The following is a 21,602-nucleotide window of genomic DNA, read 5'->3' as shown; positions in this document are numbered from 1 at the left end:
CTCAGTGATTCATGCTCCTTCACAGAGCTCCCAGGCCGCCTCTGGTTACACCCCAGTGCCCATGAGTTCAGTAGCCAAAAAATGCCTCAGGTCTCCAGCCTCTTCTCCCATTGCGTCCTTCTGGCCTTCAGCCCACTCCCTCCTCCCAGGAGAGAGAACCGCCAGGTCCCTTTTTCTGTTCTGGAGGAAGGAGAGGAGCCGAGGCCCTTTAGCTTCCTCCCTCTGGCCTCCATCTTCTCGCCTGACCTTGCTCAGGACCCGAGGGAGCGCCGTCCCCGGAGCCCAGTGAAGCGCCTCGGGCGGTCCGGCTCCCGTTCTGTGCGTTGGAACCTCCTGCCAGGCCCGGTTTTCTTCTCTCTGCTGGATTCCTTATTCACGTGCGGACCCCAACCTCCCCTCCCCGTTTCCTGTCCTAAGCTCCGCCTCCTTCCCGCCGGGTTCCAGGTGCCCTCCCCATGGGCAGCACGTTCTGTTCCCGGCGCTGCCCCCCAGCGGCCTCCCTCCCGATGGAGCCGGCCCCTGCGCGGCCTTTGCGGCTCCTTCCCCGCGCTCACTGGCTGACGAGGGTCGTTGGGACCCTCCCCCAGCATCCTCTCCTCCTTTGAGGCTCCCTCTGTCCGTGGCTGCCGCTCCCTCAGTCCCGTGACTTAGACTAGCCTGCTCTGTGAGCTTTCTCTGCCCCTCAGTTCCTGCCTCCCCCCGGGGCCTCGGCCTTCAGGCAGCCATTCCTTCAGAGCGCCTCCGACCTTCGCCCCCCCCCCCAGACGTGCCCGCTCCCCGACCACGAGCACCCCCGGCCTGCTGTCCTCCGCCTCGCAGCGCCAGACCTTGTTTTCCGGAGGAAGAGCTAGAAGGCCTGACCCCCACCTGGAGCTTTGCGGTCCCGCTGCCTCCATCCTGGTCTGTGTCTGGCCCCTGGACCAGAAGGCCCAGGAGGAGAAAGTGAGGTGGGGGCTTCGCCCGGCCCCTCCCTGAAGTGCAGCTCGCTTGTGCGGCCTGGGAACAAAGCACACAGGGCAGAGGCTTTCGCCTTCGCCAGTTGCTTTTCGTTTAGTCCTTCATTTGCCTCTCCCACAGTCCAGTGGTGAAGGGCCTGGGAGGCTTTAATTTTCTTTGTACAGAACAGGCTCCTCGCTTGTGGGGAAGATTAAAGGGGGCAGCACCCACAGTTAGGAGCCGGGAGTCCTTGCCCCCCTCCCAGCTGCCATCTTCGAAGTCTGAGAACAGGGGGAGCCGCCGTTCTTCCCGTGCAAGTGGCGCGTCCCATTGGGCCTTGGCGTGGAAAACGCGAGAAGCAGAGACGGAGAGGCTTTGATGGGTCAGGGGCCGGTGTCAGGCTTGGAAGGGACCGTGGAGCTTGGGCTGTCGGAACCATTCCCCTTCAGGGAAATGACGCAGTGCCCTGAGAGGGGAAACCAGCTGGACTAAAGTAGAGTAGAACAATGTCGCTGTTCAGCTCTGGGAAGGGCTTTGCCCACTGTGCCCCTTAGCAGTGCCCAGGGAGGGGGCGGGGAGTGCCCAAGGGGTTGAGCTGTCAGGCTGGGGGCCTTTACCCGACTTTCTGACCCCGGTCCCAGGCTCTCTCTGGTGGGCCAGGCCTAGCGTAGGGCAGACTTGAATCCATAGCACTGACTAAGCAGGAGAAGCCAAGGGCTGGTGGGGAGAAGCTGGCCAAAGCCCAGTGGAAAAGAAGCCTCCCTGGCCCTCGGGGCGCCTGCATGCCAGCGGGCATCCCGTCTGTGCCCCCGTCACAAGCGTTGGCACATGGCAGAGTGGCAGAATGAATGCAGGAGAAATTGGACAGAAGGAGAGAGAAATCCGCCGGCTGAGGTCTGTCTGCTTTATCAGAAATCAGCTCTCGGTGCCCCCAGGCGGTCACAGGCCCAGTGGTCCTCTCAGGAATCCCCATTTGCAGAGAGGAGGAGGGCGCTTGGCTCTCTTTCATCACAGCCGGCTGTGCCCTCACTCCCATGGCTGTGAGGCTTTGTCTGCCTTCCCTCCCCCCTCCTTAAGGCTCTCCTTTCACCTGGAAGGTAGCAGAGCCTCCTACTGGTCTCCCCTCGGTCTCCCTCAGCAAGTTTCTCTTCCATAGGGCCCCAAACTGACATTCCACAAACGCCATACTTCTCGAGGATTAGTAAACAAAGACCGGCTGGATTTGGGATCAGGATCCACCCGATCCTAGCCCCTCCCCGACAGACTGAGTTTCCATGACTTTCTTTCTCATACTCTGTGTTCTCGCTTGCTTTCTGTTCCCCATCCATGACAAGACCTTTTCTGACCTCTCTCCATCTCCCTCCCTTCCTCTCTCCTCCTCCTCCTCCCTCCCTTCCTCCTCTCTCTTGATCACCAGCTCATCATAGCCTCTGTTCCATTAAAGACAGTTCAGAAGTCACCTTCTTTAGGAGGCCTTTCTTGTTTGGAAGACATGCTGGGGCTGAGGAATTGGAGCAGCCGTCATTAGACATAAGGGAAATGAGTTAGAAAGTTACAAGCAGAAGACATTTTGGAGCCATCGAACCTATGAAGTTAGATTTCCCTCTCATCAGATAACAGTAAGAAAGCATCAGAAAGCAAATTGGATTGAGTAATTATATCAGTAACTGAAAAGACTTGCACAGAACAAGAATAAAACATCAGGCTTCTAAGAGAGGAAGAATGTTTAATGCATACTTCTATAGCCGGAGGGTGCTAGAAGGGTTCGGGTTTTCTCTCCCTTTTATGTGTGTGAGTATATATGTATATGTGTGTGTGATTGTTTTGTGTGATTGTGAATGTGTGTGTGTGTGTGTGTGTATGTATGTGTGTGATTGTGTGTGTGTGTGTATGTGTGATTGTGTGAGTGTGTGTGTGTGTGTGTGTGTGACACAGAGATCAGATCTTGTTATGTTCCTGTGGGTTTTCCCCAGTACATACCTTCCCATCCTTCTTCGGACTCTGTCCTTCTGTTGGCAGACAGGCCCAGACTCCATCCGGAGGTACCAGGAGAACCCAGTGATAATTGGTTCCCACTAGGAGCCAGTTGTGCTCCCCAGATTTCCTCCAATTTTTCTGTCAATTTCTCCTCCACTCTCCCCTCCCTGGCAAGACCCTGCAGCCCCCAGACTGACTTCTCTGAACACTTCCTCATTCCTCATGGTGATGGGCGGGTAGATCCTTTGGGGCAGACAACCGGCTACTTAGGGTTACCATTGTTCTATATTTGGAACCTTAAAATTTCTGGATCTTCCATCCTCCCTGCCGCTGACCTCTTTTGTGTTGGGCCTCTTCACCAATTAGAAGCATAAAATCTGGGGCAGGTAGATGGTGTAGCAGATAGAGCACCCGCTCTGAAGTCAGGAGGACCTGAGTTTAAATCTGCCCTCAAGACACTTAACACTTCCTGGCTGTGTGACTTAAGGCAAGTCATTTAACCCCAATCGCCTCAGCAAAAATAAATAAATAAAAAATAAAATCCTTGATAAAAACTAATTTTATTATTCAGATGCTCAATACAAGCCAGTGCTTTGTCCAGAGTAAGCTCTTAATCATTGCTTTGTCATTCTTCTATTTCTGATGTTTATAAGTTTTGAAAGGACACACGAGAGCTTTCTTCCACACATTTATAAGGCTGCTCTCCAGTATGAATTGTATGAAGTGCTTTAAAGAGCTGACTCTGAGTGATTGCCAAGCTTCATTTCCAGTTTGAATCTTCTACTAATATAAAATAAAACTTAAATTGTGAGCGAGGCTACCGGAAGTTCATTACATTCGTATATCCTTATTAACGGCACCCATCTGATGGAGTTTCAGGTTGTCCTTTCTAGAGAATTCTTTCCCAGCTTCTTTCCTGCATGTATCCCCTCATGGCAGATCAGCACAGAGTTTCAATTGAAGGCTTTTCCATATTCCCCAGTAAGAATCAGCCTGTGTTGAGTCTCACAGTCTCATTACATTGAAAAAGCTTATTTATAGACACAACATCTGATGTTGATGAAGCTTGAGCGGCTGGTAAAAAGTCTCCCACGTTCAGAAAGCATAGGTAAGACTTGTCTCTGGTACGACTGGTGTGTAAGAAGATTTGAGCTCTGGATGAAGATTTTCCCCACATTCGTTGCATTTATAAGGTTCTTTCCTGTCGGGTTCCTCTGGTGCTGGGCAAAGCTCAAGAGTACTCTGTTACAGTCACTGCATGACAAAGTTTCTCTCTTGTACGGCTCAGCTCCGAATGAAGATTTCCCCACAGTGAGAAAGTTTCACATTTGTGGCTTTTGTGACTTCAGGACTTTCCCATGTTCTTCATGCTTAAGATTTTTGTCTTTAGTTTGGATCTTCTGGTGTTTACTCCTTCTTTTCCTATCACTTTCTTGTTTTATTTTCTGGATTTTTTCTGGCTTTTTTTTCTGGCTAATTAATCATTTTATTAACAATGTTAGTATATATATTTTTTAATAATTATAACTTTTTATTGACAGAACCCATGCCAGGGTAATTTTTTACAACATTATCCCTTGCACTCACTTCTGTTCCGACTCTCCTTCCTTCTCTCCCTCCACCCCCTCCCCCAGATGGCAAGCAATCCTATACATGTTAAATAGGTTACAGTATATCTTAGATATAATACATGTGTGCAGAACCGAACAGTTCTCTTGTTGCACAGGGAGAATTGGATTCAGAAGGTATAAACAACCCGGGAAGAAAAACAAAAATGCAAACAGTTTACATTCATTTCCCAGTGTTCTTTCTTTGGGTGTAGCTGCTTCTGTCCATCATTGATCAATTGAAACTGAGTTAGGTCTCTTTATCAAAGAGATCCACTTCCATCAGAATACATCCTCAAACAGTATCGTTGTTGAAGTGTATAATGATCTCCTGGTTCTGCTCATTTCACTTAGCATCAGTTCATGTAAGTCTCTCCAAGCCTCTCTGTATTCATCCTGCTGGTCATTTCTTACAGAACAATAATATTCCATAACGTTCATATACCCCAATTTATTCAGCCATTCTCCAATGATGGGCATCCACTCAGCTTCCAGTTTCTGGCCCACAAACAGGGCTGTCTGGCTTTTATTTTGTTGACATTCTTCAAAAGCCTAATAGGTGAATCACTCAATGATTTGACTTTTCTGGTGTTTTCTTACTTGGTGGTGGTTTGAGTTCACGCCTAGATTTCATCTCTGAAAGACATGAACAGGAAAGTTTGAATGCCCCAGTTTTGTGAGTTTTGAGAAAGGGAAGTAGAGATGAGATAACGCAACAAGAAATAGTAACCAGAGAAATCCAGGACATGGTGTTGAAAACCCTCAAATATGGTTTCAGTCTGTAGACTCTAAATAGTTTCAATGAGGAAGCATCTATAGAGTAGAAGGAGACAGGTGTGTGTGTCCATGTGGGCCTGACCCCAGGCCCAGCCTTTTGTCTAGCTGCATGCAGCCATGTTGCCCCCATTCCAGATGTCTCCATCCCAGCTGCTCAGCTTGGTTGTCTGGGAATGATCTGGTTCTAAGAAGCCATGAGCTCAAACCCTGGCCCTAGCTCATCCTCTCTGGGACCATGGGGAAGAGCTTCCCTTCCCCCCTCCCCCCATTTACCTTAGCTTCCCCTCTGAAAAATAAATGAGTGGGCCCCAGGACGATAAGGAGGCTGAGGATCCAAAGCTCTGGTCCAGCTCTGTCACTGCTGCTTCAAGCTCAGTTCCTCCGGGGGAGCCCCCGTGGCCTGATGCCCCATGTGGCTGCCACTGCCGGGGGCAGATGGTCCATACCGCATATGGATGACATGGGGCTCCACGAGGGCCCAGAGCCTTTTTCCTGGTGTCAGATAAGAGAAAGGATGTGGAGGGACAGAGCAGAAGGGAGCCAGACTTACGGACAGGGAAATGTCCTGGAGGACAGGAGGACACCCAGACAGACAGACAAACAGGGAAATGTCCTGGAGGACAGGAGGAGATCCAGACAGACAGACAGACAGACAGGGAAATGTCCTGGAGGACAGGAGGGGACCCAGATAGATAGACAGGGAAATGTTCTGGAGGACAAGAGCAGACCGAGACGCAGAGAAGAGGGAGGACTTACTCTCACCTTGGTGAAGGGCTGTGGGCTCTGGGGCAGGATGCTTCTGAGCCCGAGCTACGTTTCAAGTTCTTGAGACTCCATCCTCAGTCAGGAGGACCAGGGGGGACATCCTCTCTCCCCTCTCCAGGCCCAGCCTCCCCTAAATGTCTCTCATGACCAATTTAGCCCACGGGGACCTGGGAAACCTCAAACTTTTAATGGCCCCCAAGAGTCTAATTAAGCTTCTGCCTTTGAGCTTTCTGTAGGAAGTTGCTCAGGCCCCGAGCCGGGATGAGGGAAATCTGTGTTGTTTTGGTCTCTTCCTCCATGGTGCTCAGGCTTAGGTGCCATGTCAGTTCAACAAGTAGCTGTGACTTTCCTTCCACGTTTAAAGTCCTCTTCTCTGCCCGTGGAAGAAAGGTTTCCCTCTAAAGTCTCATTGTTTCTGCTTCATTTGCTAATATCATTGTTCCCAGTCACCTGGACTATAGAGAGAGATATTCCTTCAGCTGACATTTGGAAAGCAAGAATCAGCTGTTCGCATGGAGAAGAAGCAAAACCCTAGTATACACAAAGCAACACTTCAAACCTTCTTCCCTATGATGGAGAATAGGGAATTCTCCATAATGGCTAAGAGTTTTGTCTTTGAAAAATATTTCTTTGAGGACCATACCTTCACCCTAAATGCTTGGTTATGTGTTTGTCAATTATCACCTTTTAACATCTTGACAGTCTCACTCGGAGTCTTTTGCGTAGCTCCTCAGCCTTATATATCGCCTCTTCCCCCTTGACTAGTCAGCCATTAATTTCCTTTATCCTTTAAGTTTTCACTTAACATTTTAACTTCACCTTGTCTTACCTTGCCAGCAGCCTTCTTATCCTTATTGAGTGTGAGTCTTCAGGTCTCCTCCTTACTCCTTTGGGATTGCAGTTAATCTTTTAGAATTCTTTTAAAGTTCTTTTATTTAATTTCATCCTTTCTGAGCAGGATCTAGATGACCGGTTATCAGAGACAATGGCAGGACTGATCCTGCAGGGTCTATGCTCTTCCTGGCTGGGCCCTGGATCACAGCCCAGACATCTCCAGTTGAGTAATGCATGGAATAGGACTGACCTTCTCCATGAGGAGGAGGGTCGGTCTCATGGCCTTGGGAGGCCCAGAGACAAGAAAGAGATGCCTGTGTCTTTTTGTCCCTGTGACTTGGGACCTGGGGCTTGTTTGGGGTGTGTGAAATTTGTTTGAGTTGAAGTAGAAATGTCTCAGCTCCCTGTCAAGTGTAAGTCTGAACAGCAGGCCTGAGCGGCCTGGGACGGAACATGGGAGCTCCTGAGAGCAGTGCCTTTGGACCCGAGCGGCCAGAAGTAGGGATGGAAGGGAGGAGAGGCCAAAGTACCCCGAATTCTCCCATAAAAAGGAGAGCTCACCTGGCTCCCTCCTCCCCACAAGCTTCTGCCTCTCTCCTTTAACATTCAGGTTCCTCCCACTGCAGGGACTGGGGCTTCCAGGTCCTCTACCCAACCAAAACCACTTTCTTTGTGGCCACTGGAATTGTTTCAAAACCCAGAAGCCTCTGTCCTCCATCACCTGCTGGCACGTTCTGGAGCCATGGGTGCTACTGACCCCTCTCCCCTACGTTGTACCTGACTGGCCAGTCCTTCCCAAGTTTCTCTCGTTGGCTCATCTCAGTCAGGCCTGCTACCTTAGCTCCCGTGCCCCAAGGCTCTGTCCATGGCCCTCTGCTCTTCCCACAGTTTTTACTTACGGACCTCATCAGCCGCTCTGGGATCAGTCTCATGCAACATATTACAGAATCCAGGCCCACATCTCTTTCCCACCAACAGCTACCTATGGGACTTACAGGACTATTTCATGGGTATCTGCAATATGACAAAACTCATGATTTTGTCCCTATTAAAACTAACTCTTCTCCTAACTGCTTTTTTTGTAAGGAGTCTCTTCAGAATTAATCAACTGTTGTTGAATAAGACAAGTAGATAATACAATATTAGATAATAATAGCATATATTTAATTACATGTAAAAGCAATTTTAATATTCTTTTTCTCAAATTTTGAGTTCCAAATTTCACTACCCCTTTTGAGATTTGATATTGATTTGACTTGATATAGGTTAGACATAAGCAATCATATAAAATATATTTTCACATAAATCATATTATGAAAGAAAATAGACCCAACAAAACCACAAAGAAAAATAAAAATTATCTTCAGTCTGCATTCAGGCTCTACCAGTTCTTTCTCTGAAGATGGATGACTCCTTTCATCATAAATCCTTCAGAACTGTTTTGAATTGTTATATTACTGAGAATAACCAAGTTATTCATAGTATATGATCATATGATATTGTTACTGTGTACAGTGCTTTCCTGGTTCTGCTCATTTCACTTTGCATCAGTTCATGTCCAGACTTTTGAGAGCATTGTGGTCATCATTTCCTAGAGTACAACAGTATTCCATCACAATCATAGAAACGACATGTTCAGCCATTCCCCAATCAGTGGATATTCCCTCATTTTCTAATTCCTTGCCACCACTAAAAGTATTTTTATACTTATAGGTCCTTTTCATTTTTAAAAAAATAATCACTTTGGGATACAGACCTAGTAGTAGTTTTGCTTGGTCAGAAAGTATGCATGGTTTTATAATCCTTGGAGCATAGTTCAAATTGCTCTCCAGAATGACTAGATCAGTTCACAACTCCACCAACAATGCGATAGTGTTCCAATTTACCCACATTCTCTCCAGCACTTAACATAATCTTTTCCTTTCATTTTAGCCAATCTAATAGATGTGAGATAATACCTTAGAGTTGTTTTAGCTTGCATTTCTCTAGTAAATAGGGATTTAGAACATTTTTTCATATGACTATAGATAGCTTTGATTTCTTTTTCTGAAAACTGCCTATTCATGTACACCTTTAAACTCCTACCAAATTCCTTTTATGATACAGATATGGTGCTGATACCTAAACCAGGTAGGATGAAAACAGAGAAAGAAAATTATAGACCAATTTCCCTAATGAATATTGATGCAAACATCTTAAATAAAATATTAGCAAAGAAATTACAATCATTCCCAGAATAATACTTCATGATTTATGCCAGGAATACAGAGCTGGTTCAATATTAGGAAAACTATTAGCATAATAGACTATATCAATAACCAAACTAACAAAAATCATATGATTATCTTAATAGATGTGAAAAAAAAGCATTTGATAAAATCCAACACTCATTTCTATTAAAAACACTTGAAAATATAGGAATAAATAGACTTTACTTTAAAATAATCAGGTATTTATTTAAAACTATCAGCAAAAATCATATGTAATGGGGACAAAATAGAACCATTCCCAGTAAGATCGGGGATGAAATAAGGTTGCCCACTATCACCATTACTATTCAATATTGTGGTGTTCTTTTCTTTTCTAAAATATGATCATTCTCTGGGAGCAGGTTTTTTTGGGGGGGCTTCTGGAGGCAGCCTTAGTTTCAGTTCTGAGTAATAATCACCTCAAATGCAGCCAGCTGTTAAAAGTTCCGTCCTTTATTGTCTCTTCCAAAATAGCACAGTTAGCTTTCTTTGAGAGAGAGAGAGCTCTCATTTCTAGTCTTTTGCCTCTGCCAGCTTCATCCTCTCATCTTCTGAATCCTTCCTTCTCAATCTCCCCAAAGTCTCTAGTGTTTGTCCTTTTATATGCTCTTTTAGAGGTGTGAACTCAAAGGTAGACTCCTCCTCCAAGAGAGTGGGATTGTGGGTTCTTGACTTGTGAATCTCCCACTTGTGAACTCTAATGTGTGAGCTAATATGTGAACTCTGAAAGGTGTAAACTTAAGTACATAGGCATTGTTTTTTTTAAATCAATTCCAGTGAATTAACACTTTGTAGGATTCTAACACAATATTGTATTAGAAATGTTAGCTTTGGCAATAAGAAAAGAAAAATAGATCAAAGAAATTAAAATAGAACTGAATTAGAATAGAAATAAAATAAAGGCCAGAATGAGGAAACCAAATTATCACTCTTTGCAGATGATATGATGATAGTCTTAGAAAACCCCTAAGAATCAACTAAAGAACTACTAGAAACAATTCTCAACTTTAGCAAAGTTGCAGGATATAAAATCAATCCACATAAATCATCATCATTTTAATATATTACCAACAAAGTCCAGCAGCAAGAGATACAAAGAGGAATTCCATTCAAAATAACTAATCTGCCAAGGGAAAGTCAGGAACTATATGAACACAACTACAAAACACTTTCTACATGTACACCTTCAATAGTTCATTAATGTTTTCCTGCATCCCCTTTTTGTTTTCTTTTTTTCTATCATTTTAATTTGTTTCATTTTGTTTGTTTTCTTTTATAACACAGTTTATATGAAACTCCCATCCTAGAGCTCTGGTGGCAGAGAGGCTTTAGTAGCTCAGTGAAACTATGAGCTATGTGGTGCAGCTGCTCAAGATGGATAAGTCATAGTGGAGAGTTCTGACAAAAGGATTAATTAATTAATCAGTTTAATTAAAGTGCTCGATTTGCACTCAAGTGATGCAAGGTAGAGTCTTGTAGTTCTTAATTATGTGAGTGTAATGAATAGGGGGTTAGGGGAAGTAGGAGAGATGAGATGATTGTAATTTTTGGGATTGATGTAGTAGGTCTAGTTAATAGTATAAATCAGTAATAATTAAAAAAGGGAATCACAAGAGTTAAGAGGATTTAAGAAAGGCTTCCTATAGAAGGTGAAATTTTAGTTGGGACATGAAGGAAGTCAGTGAGGAATTGATGATGGAGTTTTTCACTGAAATGCTATTTTAATAGTCTTTTATTTTGCTGAATATATATATATATATATATATATATATAGATATATATAGATAATTTTCAGCATGCACCTTTGCAAAGCTGTGTGTTCCAATTTTTTCTCTCTCCTCTACCTCTTACCCCCTACAGCAAGCAATCCAGTTTAGGTTAAACATGTGCAATTCTTCTAAACATATTTCCATATTCATCAGGTGCAAAAAAATCAGATCAAAAAGAAAAAAAAATGAGAAAGGAAAAAAAAAAACCGAAGTAAATAAACAACAACAACAAAAGAGTGAAAATACTGCTTTGAAACACACTCAGTCTCCATAGTTCTCTCTCTGGATGTGAATGATTCTTTCCATCACAAATCTATTGGAATTGCCTTGAATCACCTCATTGTTGAAAAGAGCCATGTCCATCATACTTGCTCATCACATCATCGTGCTTTTACTGTGTACAGTGTTTTCCGGGTTCTGCTCGCTTCACTTAGCGTCATTCATGTAAATCTATCCAGGCTTTTCTGAAATCAGCCTGTTCATTATTTCTTACAGAAAAATAATATTCTATTACATTCACATGCCACAACTTATTTGGCCATTCCCAATTTCCATCCACTCAATTTCCAGTTCCTTGCTACCACAAAAAAAGACAGCTACAAACATTTTTGTTCCTGTGGATCCTTTCCCCTCTTTTATGATTTCTTTGGGAGACAGACACAGTTTGATGGCCCTTTGGGCATAGCTCCAAATTGTTCTCCAGAATGGTTGAATCAGTTTACAACTCCACCAACTATGTATTAGTGTCCCAGTTTTCCCATATCCACATGTACAACATTTATCATTCGCTTTTCCTGTCATCTTAACCAATCAGAAAGGTGTGAAGTGGTACTTCAGAGTTGTCTTAACTTGCATTTCTCTCTTCAATAGTGATTTAGGGCATTTTTTTCATATGACTAGAAATAGCTTTAATTTTATCGTTGGAAAATTGTTCATATCTTTTGACCCTTTATCAGTTAGAGAATGGCTTGTCTTATAAATTTGAGTCAGTTCTCTACATATTTTAGAAATGAAGTCTTTCTCAGAAACACTAGCTGTAAAATTTTTTCCTATATAAAATTGTTTTTAAGTCATTTAAAAAAATCTGAGTTCCAAATTCTCTTCCTCATTCTTATCTCCTCCCTTTTTGAGAATGCAAGTACTTTGATTTTTGATTATGCTCATGAGGTTATGCTTATCATTTCCATATTATTCAGTTGTTCCATTATTCAGTCACATCTGACACGTGCATGGATGCATCTTTAGTATTTTAATGCTATTCATAAGGTTTCCTTGTGCAAAATACTGGATTACCTTTTGTCAGAACTATGCACTATGACTTATCCTCTTGAGCACCATATAGCTCATAGTTTCACTGAGCTTACTAAAGCCCTTCTGCCACCAGAGATCTAGGATGGGAGTTTCATATAAACTGTGTTGTAAAAGAAAACAAACAAAATGAAACAATAAAAAGAAAGTTTTTTAAAATATGCTTCAGTCTGCATTCAGAGTTCATCAGTTCTGTCTCTCTAGTTGGATAGCATTTTTTGCTGTGAGTTCCAATCTTAATCAGAGGAGCTCAGTTTTTCACAGATGATCAGGCTTCCAGGATTGCTGTTATTTTGTACAGTGTTTTCCTAGTTCTGCTCACCATACTTTGTAGCACTTCTTAATACACACACACACACACACACACACACACACACATATGGAGTAGAACCAAATCTATAAAAATAACTATTTTTTCAGTTGATAAATGGTCAGAGGATAGAAACAAGCAGTTTTCAGAAGAAATCAAAGTTATCAAATCATGTAAAAAAATTGTTCTAAACTTAACCCCACTTAACCCCAATTGCCTCAGCAACCAAAAAAAAATAGAATTAATTAATTAATTAATTAAGATTGAAGCATTTTATTTTCACTATCTGCATTCAGTCACCATAGTTCTTTCTCTGGATGTGGGGATATTTCCCATCACAAGTCTTTTGGAATTGTTTTGGATTATTGTATTGCTGAGAAGAGCTAAATCATCAAACAGTGTTGCTGTTACTGTTGGAATCATTCTTTTTGAAAGGAAGATACCTCATTATTTGAGAATCTGAATGCCTGGAGAGGAGCTTGGACTGGAAACCGGAAGGTTTTTAATTGAGAAGTAATCCAGACTTCCCAAACTTGTAAGGCTACGGCTCCAGGAGGATTTCTGAGATTACATTTGTCTGAGAAACTCAGTTGATATTTCCAAGTATTGACGGTGAATAGTTTTAGGGAACAATTTTGTCCTTATCATTGATTCTTCTGCATTGAATTCTAGTTTGAGGCTGGGCTGGGAACCAACTGAGACCAGGATCCTCCCTAAGCTGACATCTGGGGCTCTGGACTTTGCACACAGCAGATGCTACGATTCAGTACTTCATCTTACTTGTGACATTGGTTGAGAGAATTTGGACCCCAGAAGGCTTGGAGCACAGACTGAATGAGAGAGGGAGGCTCCAGAGCCCCATCTGACAGGGGAACATGAACTCGGCCTGTTCTCACTGGAAATTGGCCTCCGAGGCTTCTCCTGGAGGACTCTCTCTCTGCTTCCTTTTCCCATCCCTTCCAGAAAGATCTTTCTTAGGTTCTCAAATCTTGTCCAGATTCATTTTCTAGGGATAATCCTCAAAACTGAGATGTTGGAGAAGCAGGAGAAGATACTAAAATTTTCCTTTCAACACCTCCAACCCCCAAATGAGGAAGTCATTGTGTATCTTTCAGAATGGTCTGTCTGAACTCAATTCTGTATCTAAGAAGCCTCAGTTCCAGGCTGTGTTTCTGTCTAGATATATTTCTGTAAAAATATTCTATTCTGTGGCTGTTTCTCTGGATTTATTTCTCTTCTCTTCTGGATTAAAAGAACGCCAGTTTCTACATCATTGTGTCTATCTGGACTTACTTCGGTTCCTTTCTACACCTACAACATGCCTTAGTTCTGATGACTGTACATCTACCTGGATTTAACTTTTGCTTCCTTCTGTACCTAAAACAATGCTTAATTATCTTTGTCTCTGGGCTTCTGTTTATTTTTGTATCTAAAAAATGGCTCAACGCATTCTGTGTGTTTCTTTCTGCATTTCTTTCTGTTCCCTTTTGCATTTAAAGAATGTTTCAATCACCTGCCCTCTGTGTGTGTGTGTGTGTGTGTGTTCTGTGACATTTATGATGGTGACTTGGATAAAGGCATACATGGTATGTTTCTTGAACTTGCAGATGACAAAGTTGGGAGCAAGGGTAACATATTGGAGGACATTCAGGATCCAAAAGGGTTAGCACACAATAAGGAATGGGTTGGAATTCCTCTTCCTATCTGGAACTCAAGCTGTGTCGGAATCCACAGTGTGAGATAAGAAACCAAAATGCAACTTCCAGGCCCAGGAAAGAGAACCAGCCCATGCCCTCTGCCCCCATCAGAACTCATCTGGGTATTGTATTCAGTTCTGGGCTCTGTGCCTGTAAGGGCAGTGATGAGCTAGGGTACCCAAAAGAGCAGCCAGGATGCTGGGCAGCCTTGACTCCTGTGAGCCTTTGAGGGCTCAAGGAAAATAAGGGCTGCCTTCACTAGGGGAAGGGCTGTCACCTGAGGAAAGGTTTCTGTCTGTTGACTTTGGCTGCAGAACCAGAGCAATCCTTGCAAAGGGACAAACGGAATTGTTCCAAGAAAACCTTCCTAAAATTGATCCTGGTCCAGAAGGGGAAAGGGCTTCTCTTTCCTCTCCCTCCCCCCAGCCCACAAGAATCATTCAGAGCCAGGACAATGGGAAGTCACAGCCGCTATTGCCCCCGAAATGCCATCCGAAGGGCCCGAGCCTCTTCCCCATCCCGTTTCTGTGAGGGCTTTCTGGCCCTCTGTGTGCTCTCTTGTTGATCTCTCTTCATTCTTCAGCAATCTGTTATTGGCAGTAGCACTAATGGGATTTTTCTTAGACTTCGTTCTTGACCTCTCGGAAGCATTTATGGTGATGGACTTCAGTCCTGGGCTTCCTGTGACCATTTTCTCTTGCTTTCCCCTCCAGTCTGGCTCATCATTCTTCCCAGGCATCAGCTGGGTGACCCTGGCCCTGGAGGGAATAAAATCTGAACTCAAACCCAGTCTTAGATTCTTCTCAATTGCGGGATCCTCTGCAAGTTACCCAACCTCTTTTGAGCTTCAGGTCCTTACCTGTAAATGGGGAACCTAGATTGTGGGGAGATCTGCTCAATCAATGTGCTTAGTTAGCACAGTGCTGGCACCCAGCAGGTGCTTACTTAACGCTTGTTCTGTTTTTCCTCTCCCTGCTCTCTTTTTTACTGAATTATCATCCATGTCATGAGTGTGTAATAGGCATGTCTCTCAGGATCCTGTCCTGGGTTTTCCTCTTTTTCTCTCTACATTCCCTTTGGGGGTACCCCAGTGCATGACCTGCCCACTGAAAAAATGGCTCATTGCAGGGCCAGTATCCTGCTCTGACCTTGGGCACCCAAAGTACTGGGATGTGTGTTCAGGAAGAGCCAATGCCATGAGATGCCTTGGGATAAGAATGACTTTGATAAGTATGTGCTATATTTCTCCTGGGCCTCTTCCTCTATATTTCTATCTCTTTGGCACCCTAAGGTCCAGAAATGAATACACTAGGGCAGGTGGTATAGGTTGGAGAAGAAAACCAACTCAGATGGTATTCCATGGAAAATGGGATGGGTAATAATACTGACCACCTTATCCTGGCATCCTAAGGAGAAAAGCCTCTTTGTATATAGTGCCCAAAAATGCTTTTTATGGTTGACTCACTTTGTGATCCTGGGTGATTCCCTGGAACTCTGAATCTTGTAAATTAGAGATGTCTTTCCTGATCCCACTGTTGTTGTCATGGTCAGATGAATGAAAAACATTTGGCAAAATGAAAAAAGTCCCATAAACGTTTAAGATATTAGTGACAGAGGGAGGTCAGAGGAAAACTCTGTATTTTGGACACAAGGGGGCTGTGACAGAAACAGTTTTAAAATCCAGTATCATTCTATGTCAGAGCAACCTCTGGCTGACAGAGAACTATCCAAACTGGAGTGGTCTACCCCATTCTATCCCCATACTCTCAGAGGTGTCCCTCGGCCCAAGAGTGTCTGTGGTGACATTTATAGTAATTTTGAGGCAGGGAAAGCCATTTCAAATACACTTTTGAGTAAACAGGCCAAAACAGTAGTTATTACGCTGTCTCTCCTTTTGTTGATAGATGCACAAATTATTAGATGGATGATTAATTGCCAGACACTATACGGTGCGCTTTACAAACATAAGCAAAAAGAATGCTTTCCTTGTCTTCAAGAAGCTTACATTCTTACCAAGAATGTCTGCATGTGAAAAGGGGGCTGTAATGGAGAGAAAAGGAGTAACCAGAGGGAAGCAAAGTGACAGAGTAAATGGGAATCATGATCATGGACACTTCCTCAAATCGGAATTCACTGAGACATGGGGAGAGGGGTTCATAGCTACCATGAGAAGACAACTGGGGACGAGATTTATCCTGACAGTCATGAGCTGGGCCTAGTGTGGAGGTACCAATTCCCTTGTGATTGTTCTGGGCCTCCTCCAGATCCAGGATGACCTCTTCCCTCTGATTAAATTCCCTTATGAATAGAGACTTGAGATTTGCTTCTGCATTGGTCTCAGCATAACCCAATAAGGGGATGGGGAATATAATGATTTTTAAAGATATAAAAGATAACCTTTTGTTATTTTAGTCAATGTATTTTGAGAAATGCCTATCTTTATTTCTACATATTTTCAAATAGGGAAGAGTCTGGAAAGGATTATTAGACTAGAAATACTCTTATTTCTTATGATTTTGAGAGAAATTTAAAAGATTTTAAAAATTGTTCCACAGTGGGCTATCTATTTCTGTGAACTACTTTCAGTTATGTTACTTTATCCAGAGTTTCCTTTCTCAAAGCTTAGAGAAATGGGAACATTTGTACATATATTACTGTTTTTCAGATTTGGAGCCTAGGATAAAGAACACAGAGGAATCATCGAAAGAGAATATTCCAGAAGAAGAATCATCATATAGAGAGAGTGAACATTGTGAAAGAAAACTGGAAGCCGTGCTGATCATTACTACCCTACTTCTGAATGCTGTGGAGCGAGTAAGAGCCAGGTAGTCAGGAGATGAAGAAGAAGAGGAAGGTGAGAAAAATGACCAAACACCAGAAGATTCAAAATGGAGACAAAATAAATGAACTTAAGGAACATGGGAAAGCTGGTACTGAATCGTCACACTTATCTGAAAATCAAAAGAATCATGCCAGTGAGAAGGCTTACAAATGTAATGAATGTGGCCTAACATTTACTCACAACTCAAGGTTTATTCAGCATCAGAGGATTCATACTGGAGACAAGCCTTATACATGTAAGGAATGTGGGAAAGTCTTCAATAAAAACTCAACCCTTATTAATCATCAGAGAATTCACACTGGGGAGAAGCCTTATAAATGTAAGGAGTGTGGGAAAGCCTTCACTCAAAACTCGATCCTCATCAAACACCAGAGAATTCACACAGGAGAGAAGCCTTACAAATGTGATGAGTGTGGGAAAGCCTTCATTGAGAGTTCTGCCCTTATTGTACATCAGATGACTCATACTGGAGAGAAGCCTTACACATGTAATGAGTGTGGGAAAGCCTTCAGTCAGATGTCAAACTTTAAAGTACACCAAAAGATTCATGATGGAGAAAAACCTTATAAATGTAATAAGTGTGAGAAAGTCTTTGGTCAGAGCTCAACCCTTTTTAAACACCAGAGAATTCACACTGGAGAGAAGCCTTATAAATGTAATGAATGTGGGAAAGCCTTTAGTCGAAGGTCAAACCTGAAGGTACATCAGAAGATTCATACTGGAGAGAAGCCTTATAAATGTAATCAATGTGAGAAAGCCTTTACCCTAAGTTCATCTCTTCTCAATCACCAGAGAATTCATACTGGAGAGAAGCCTTATAGATGTGACAAGTGTGGGAAAGCTTTCTTTAGGAGATCAAATCTTAATTTACATCAGAAGAACCATACAGGAGACAAACCTTATGGATGTACAAAATGCGGGAAAGCCTTTGCTCAGAAATCAACTCTTTTCAAGCATCACAAAATTCACACTGAAGAGAAACCTTTTAAATGTGATACTTGTGGGAAAGCCTTCTTTGAGAGCTCAACCCTTATTAGTCATCAGATGATTCATACTGGAGAGAAGCCATATACATGTGATGAGTGTGGGAGAGCTTTCAGTAAGAAATCAGTCCTTGTTAATCATCAAAGAATTCATACTGGAGAGAAACCATATAAATGTAAAGAATGTGGGAAAGCTTTCAGTCAGAGCTCAAATCTTAGTGTGCATAAGAAGATTCATACTGGAGAGAAGCCTCATAAATGTGATCAATGTGGGAAAGTCTTCACTCAAAGATCAACCCTTTTCAACCATCAGAAAATTCACAATGAAGAGAAGCCTTATAAATGTAATGTGTGTGGGAAAGCCTTTGTTCAGAGCTCAAACCTTAAGGTACATGAGAAGATTCATACTGGAGAGAAGCCTTATAAATGTAATCAGTGTGGGAAATCCTTCACTCAGAGTTCATCCTTTTTCAATCACCAGAGAATTCACACTGGAGAGAAGCCTTATAAATGCAATCAATGTGGGAAAGCCTTCCTTAGGAGATCAAATCTTAATGTACATAAGGAGAGTCATACTGGAGAGAAACCTTATAAATGCACTAAGTGTCGTAAAGCCTACACTCAAAAGTCAACCCTTTTCAGACATCAGAGAGTTCATACTGGAGAGAAGCCTTATACATGCAGTGACTGTGGGAAAGCTTTCTTTGATAGCTCAACCCTTCTTGTACATCAGATGACTCATACTGGAGAGAAGCCATATACATGTAGTGAATGCGGGAAAGATTTCAGCACAAATTCAGTCCTTGTTAGTCACCAGAGAATTCATACTGGAGAGAAGCCTTATGCATGTAATCAGTGTGGGAAAGCATTTAGTCGGAGTTCTAATCTTAATGTACATCAGAAGATTCATACTGGAGAGAAGCCTTATACGTGTAATGAGTGTGGGAAAGGCTTTATTCAGAGATCAAATCTCACTGTACATCAGAAGATTCATACTGGAGAGAGGTCTTATACATGTAATCAGTGTGGGGAAGCCTTCACTGAACAATCAGCTCTTTTTAGTCACCAGAGAACTCATGAAGACAAACCTTATAAATGTAATCAGTGTGAGAGAACCTTTGCTAAGAAGTCAAATCTTGCAAAGCACCAGAAGACTCATACTGGAGAGAAACCATATAAATGTAGTCATTGTGAGAAAGCTTTCAGTGAGCACTCACACCTTTTCAAGCATCAGATAATTCATAATGAAGAGAAACCTTTTAAATGTAATGAGTGTGGTAAATCCTTCCCTCAAAGCTCTGACCTTGTGAAGCACCAGGCAAGTCACACTGAAGAGAAACCCTATAAATGTAATGAGTGTGGGAAATTCTTCCCTCAAAGCTCTGACCTTGTGAAGCACCAGGCAAGTCACACTGAAGAGAAACCCTATAAATGTAATGAGTGTGGGAAATCCTTCCCTCAAAGCTCTGAGCTTGTGAAGCACCAGACAAGTCACACTGAAGAGAAACCCTTTTTATGTAAGGAGTGTGGGGAAGCTTTCAATGATGCATCATCTCTTGCTGAGCACCAGAGTTTTCATACAGATGGGTTACACAAGTAGTGGATGTGGAAATCCCTTCAGCAAAAACTTGTTATTTGGCAGAGAATTTTTACTGAAGAAAATCCTAGAATGTGGAAGCTGGATGGTCTGCTTCCAGTCAGACCCTCAGCTGGGTAAAGGGCTGACTTCTAGTCAACAGCAGGTCTCTGATCCCTGTGGAAAGCCTCCCGTGTGCTACACCATTTCTGGAGGAACTTTTCCTTTCTTTCTTAGAAGGGAAATTTGCTTTTTTTTTTCTTTCTTTCAAGTTAGTTGGTTGTGCAACTTAAGTTTGGCTGCCTGTATTGAGTTGATGTGACTCCAGCACTGTCCAGCCCAAAGTCCAGAGCCAATTATGGGTCCTGGAACTGGCAGGTCTCCCCACCCCCACTCCAGGAGAGTCTCATCTTCAAGCTCTTGCTAACTGCAAGTCCTAGGGAGGCAGTGGAGGATGGCAGAAGGTTCTAGACCTGGAGACAGAAGACTGGTTCTATCCTGGTTCTTCCAGTAGTTAGCTGTATGTCCTTGGCCAGTCACTTCTACTTAGCATCTTCATCTCCAGCCTGAAGGCATGGGATTGGCCTGGACTATTTCCGATGTTCCTTCTGACTCTGAAAACTCCTGCTCTTCCTTGTTATACAGGTGAGGGCACTGAAGCCCTGGGAGAGGCAAGGGCTGGCCCAGGGTCTCCCAGGAAGTCAGGAGAGAACTAGACTCCCTGTCATCCCAGGTCTCACCTTCCCATCTCTCCAAATGTCCAGTTCTAAGCAGAACTGATGCTCAGGAGGTCTCTGTGATTACCCAGGCCTTCTGTTTTCTGACTCTTAACGCTAACTCAAACCCCAGAGGAAAAAATTCACAAAAAATACTAGAACTCTCAACTTCCTCCTTAAATCTTGTCCCTGCTCTCGACCTAGTCCTTCCCCATGCAGAGAACCAGGCTCATCTCACCCTTCTCTCCTCCCCAGAATCCACCTGGTGGAGCTTCAGCTTAGTTATATAACTCAGGTGTCCCTGGGAAAGAAGGAGAAGGGAGGAGAAATCCGTCAGTCTGCCTGGAGAAAGAAGGAGGCCCAGGGGAGACACAGGAAGGTTCTCTTAATCCTAGTGCTTCCCTTCTATTGATTTCCTTCCAGTTTTCCTTTCTATATCTTTTCTGTGCATTGTTTGCATTGTGATAATATACTTTCTCTTTCCTTTTATTCAGTTTTTATTCTGCCATTATCCCTGGAACATTTGATCAAATAAAGCTTTTTTCCTTTTAATGCTGACCTCACCTGGATAAAACCTGACTCAGTGAATGATAGGAGCTAGAAGGGAGTTGGAGCTTACCAAGACAATTTAGCTGGAAGAATTCCCGACCCCTGATCCTTTGCTTATCTTGGTGACATGTAAATCCCTTCTTCTCAGTTAACCCATTGTGACTGACTTCTTTAGGATGTATCCCTGTAGTTTTATAATGTAGGATTTTGCAAACTTGGTGTTTAAATCTGTAACTTTGTGTGTTCACTAATTTGTTTTAACATAGTTTGTTCAATCTTACTTGAAAAAAAGTGTGAGAAAATGCTTTGATTAGGCCTGAGTGACCTTTATGAATTGAAAGGCCATAAAAATTGTAATAGGTTAAACAATTATTTCCCTGACTCTGACAGTAATTTTCTCTGTAAAGCCTTTGCAGAAGTTCTAGTCTCGGTACAGTTATTTTTCTATTATCTGAACCTGTGCTTAAACGTAATAAAACCTAGGTTTTTACATCTATGGTATCTGTGTGCTGGTAGATTTATTTAGCAGTAGTCACCTTCCATCTGAACTTGGAAGTTACGTGAGGTCCCTGACCTCAAGGAGCTTATAATCTAATGGGCAAAAACATGCAAAAGGAAACTGGAAACCTTCCGTCTGGGGGATCCACCAGGGCTTACCTGGTGCCAAAGCAGCGACGTTCCTGCATTCTGATGAAAAGCGGAGTTAC

General features: G+C 43.0%; 1 protein-coding gene across 2 annotated transcripts in view; it reads left to right on the top strand.

Annotated features, from left to right (window-relative positions):
* The window catches only part of LOC127556273 (zinc finger protein 91-like), a 132,143-nt gene extending 110,752 nt beyond the window's left edge, over positions 1–21,391 (top strand). For both annotated transcript variants that reach the window (XM_051989326.1, XM_051989327.1), the window contains one exon: positions 16,895–21,391. In XM_051989326.1, the coding sequence (XP_051845286.1) occupies positions 17,066–19,654 (2,589 nt within the window). In that variant the 5' untranslated portion in view covers positions 16,895–17,065 and the 3' untranslated portion in view covers positions 19,655–21,391. The remainder of the gene's footprint in view (positions 1–16,894) is intronic.
* Positions 21,392–21,602: the final 211 nt, after the last annotated feature.

Source organism: Antechinus flavipes, chromosome 3, assembly GCF_016432865.1.
Source record: "Antechinus flavipes isolate AdamAnt ecotype Samford, QLD, Australia chromosome 3, AdamAnt_v2, whole genome shotgun sequence".
Classification (NCBI taxonomy): Eukaryota; Metazoa; Chordata; class Mammalia; order Dasyuromorphia; family Dasyuridae; genus Antechinus; species Antechinus flavipes.
Note: the sequence above shows the minus strand (reverse complement) of the source record. Positions and strands in the feature narration are given on the sequence as shown.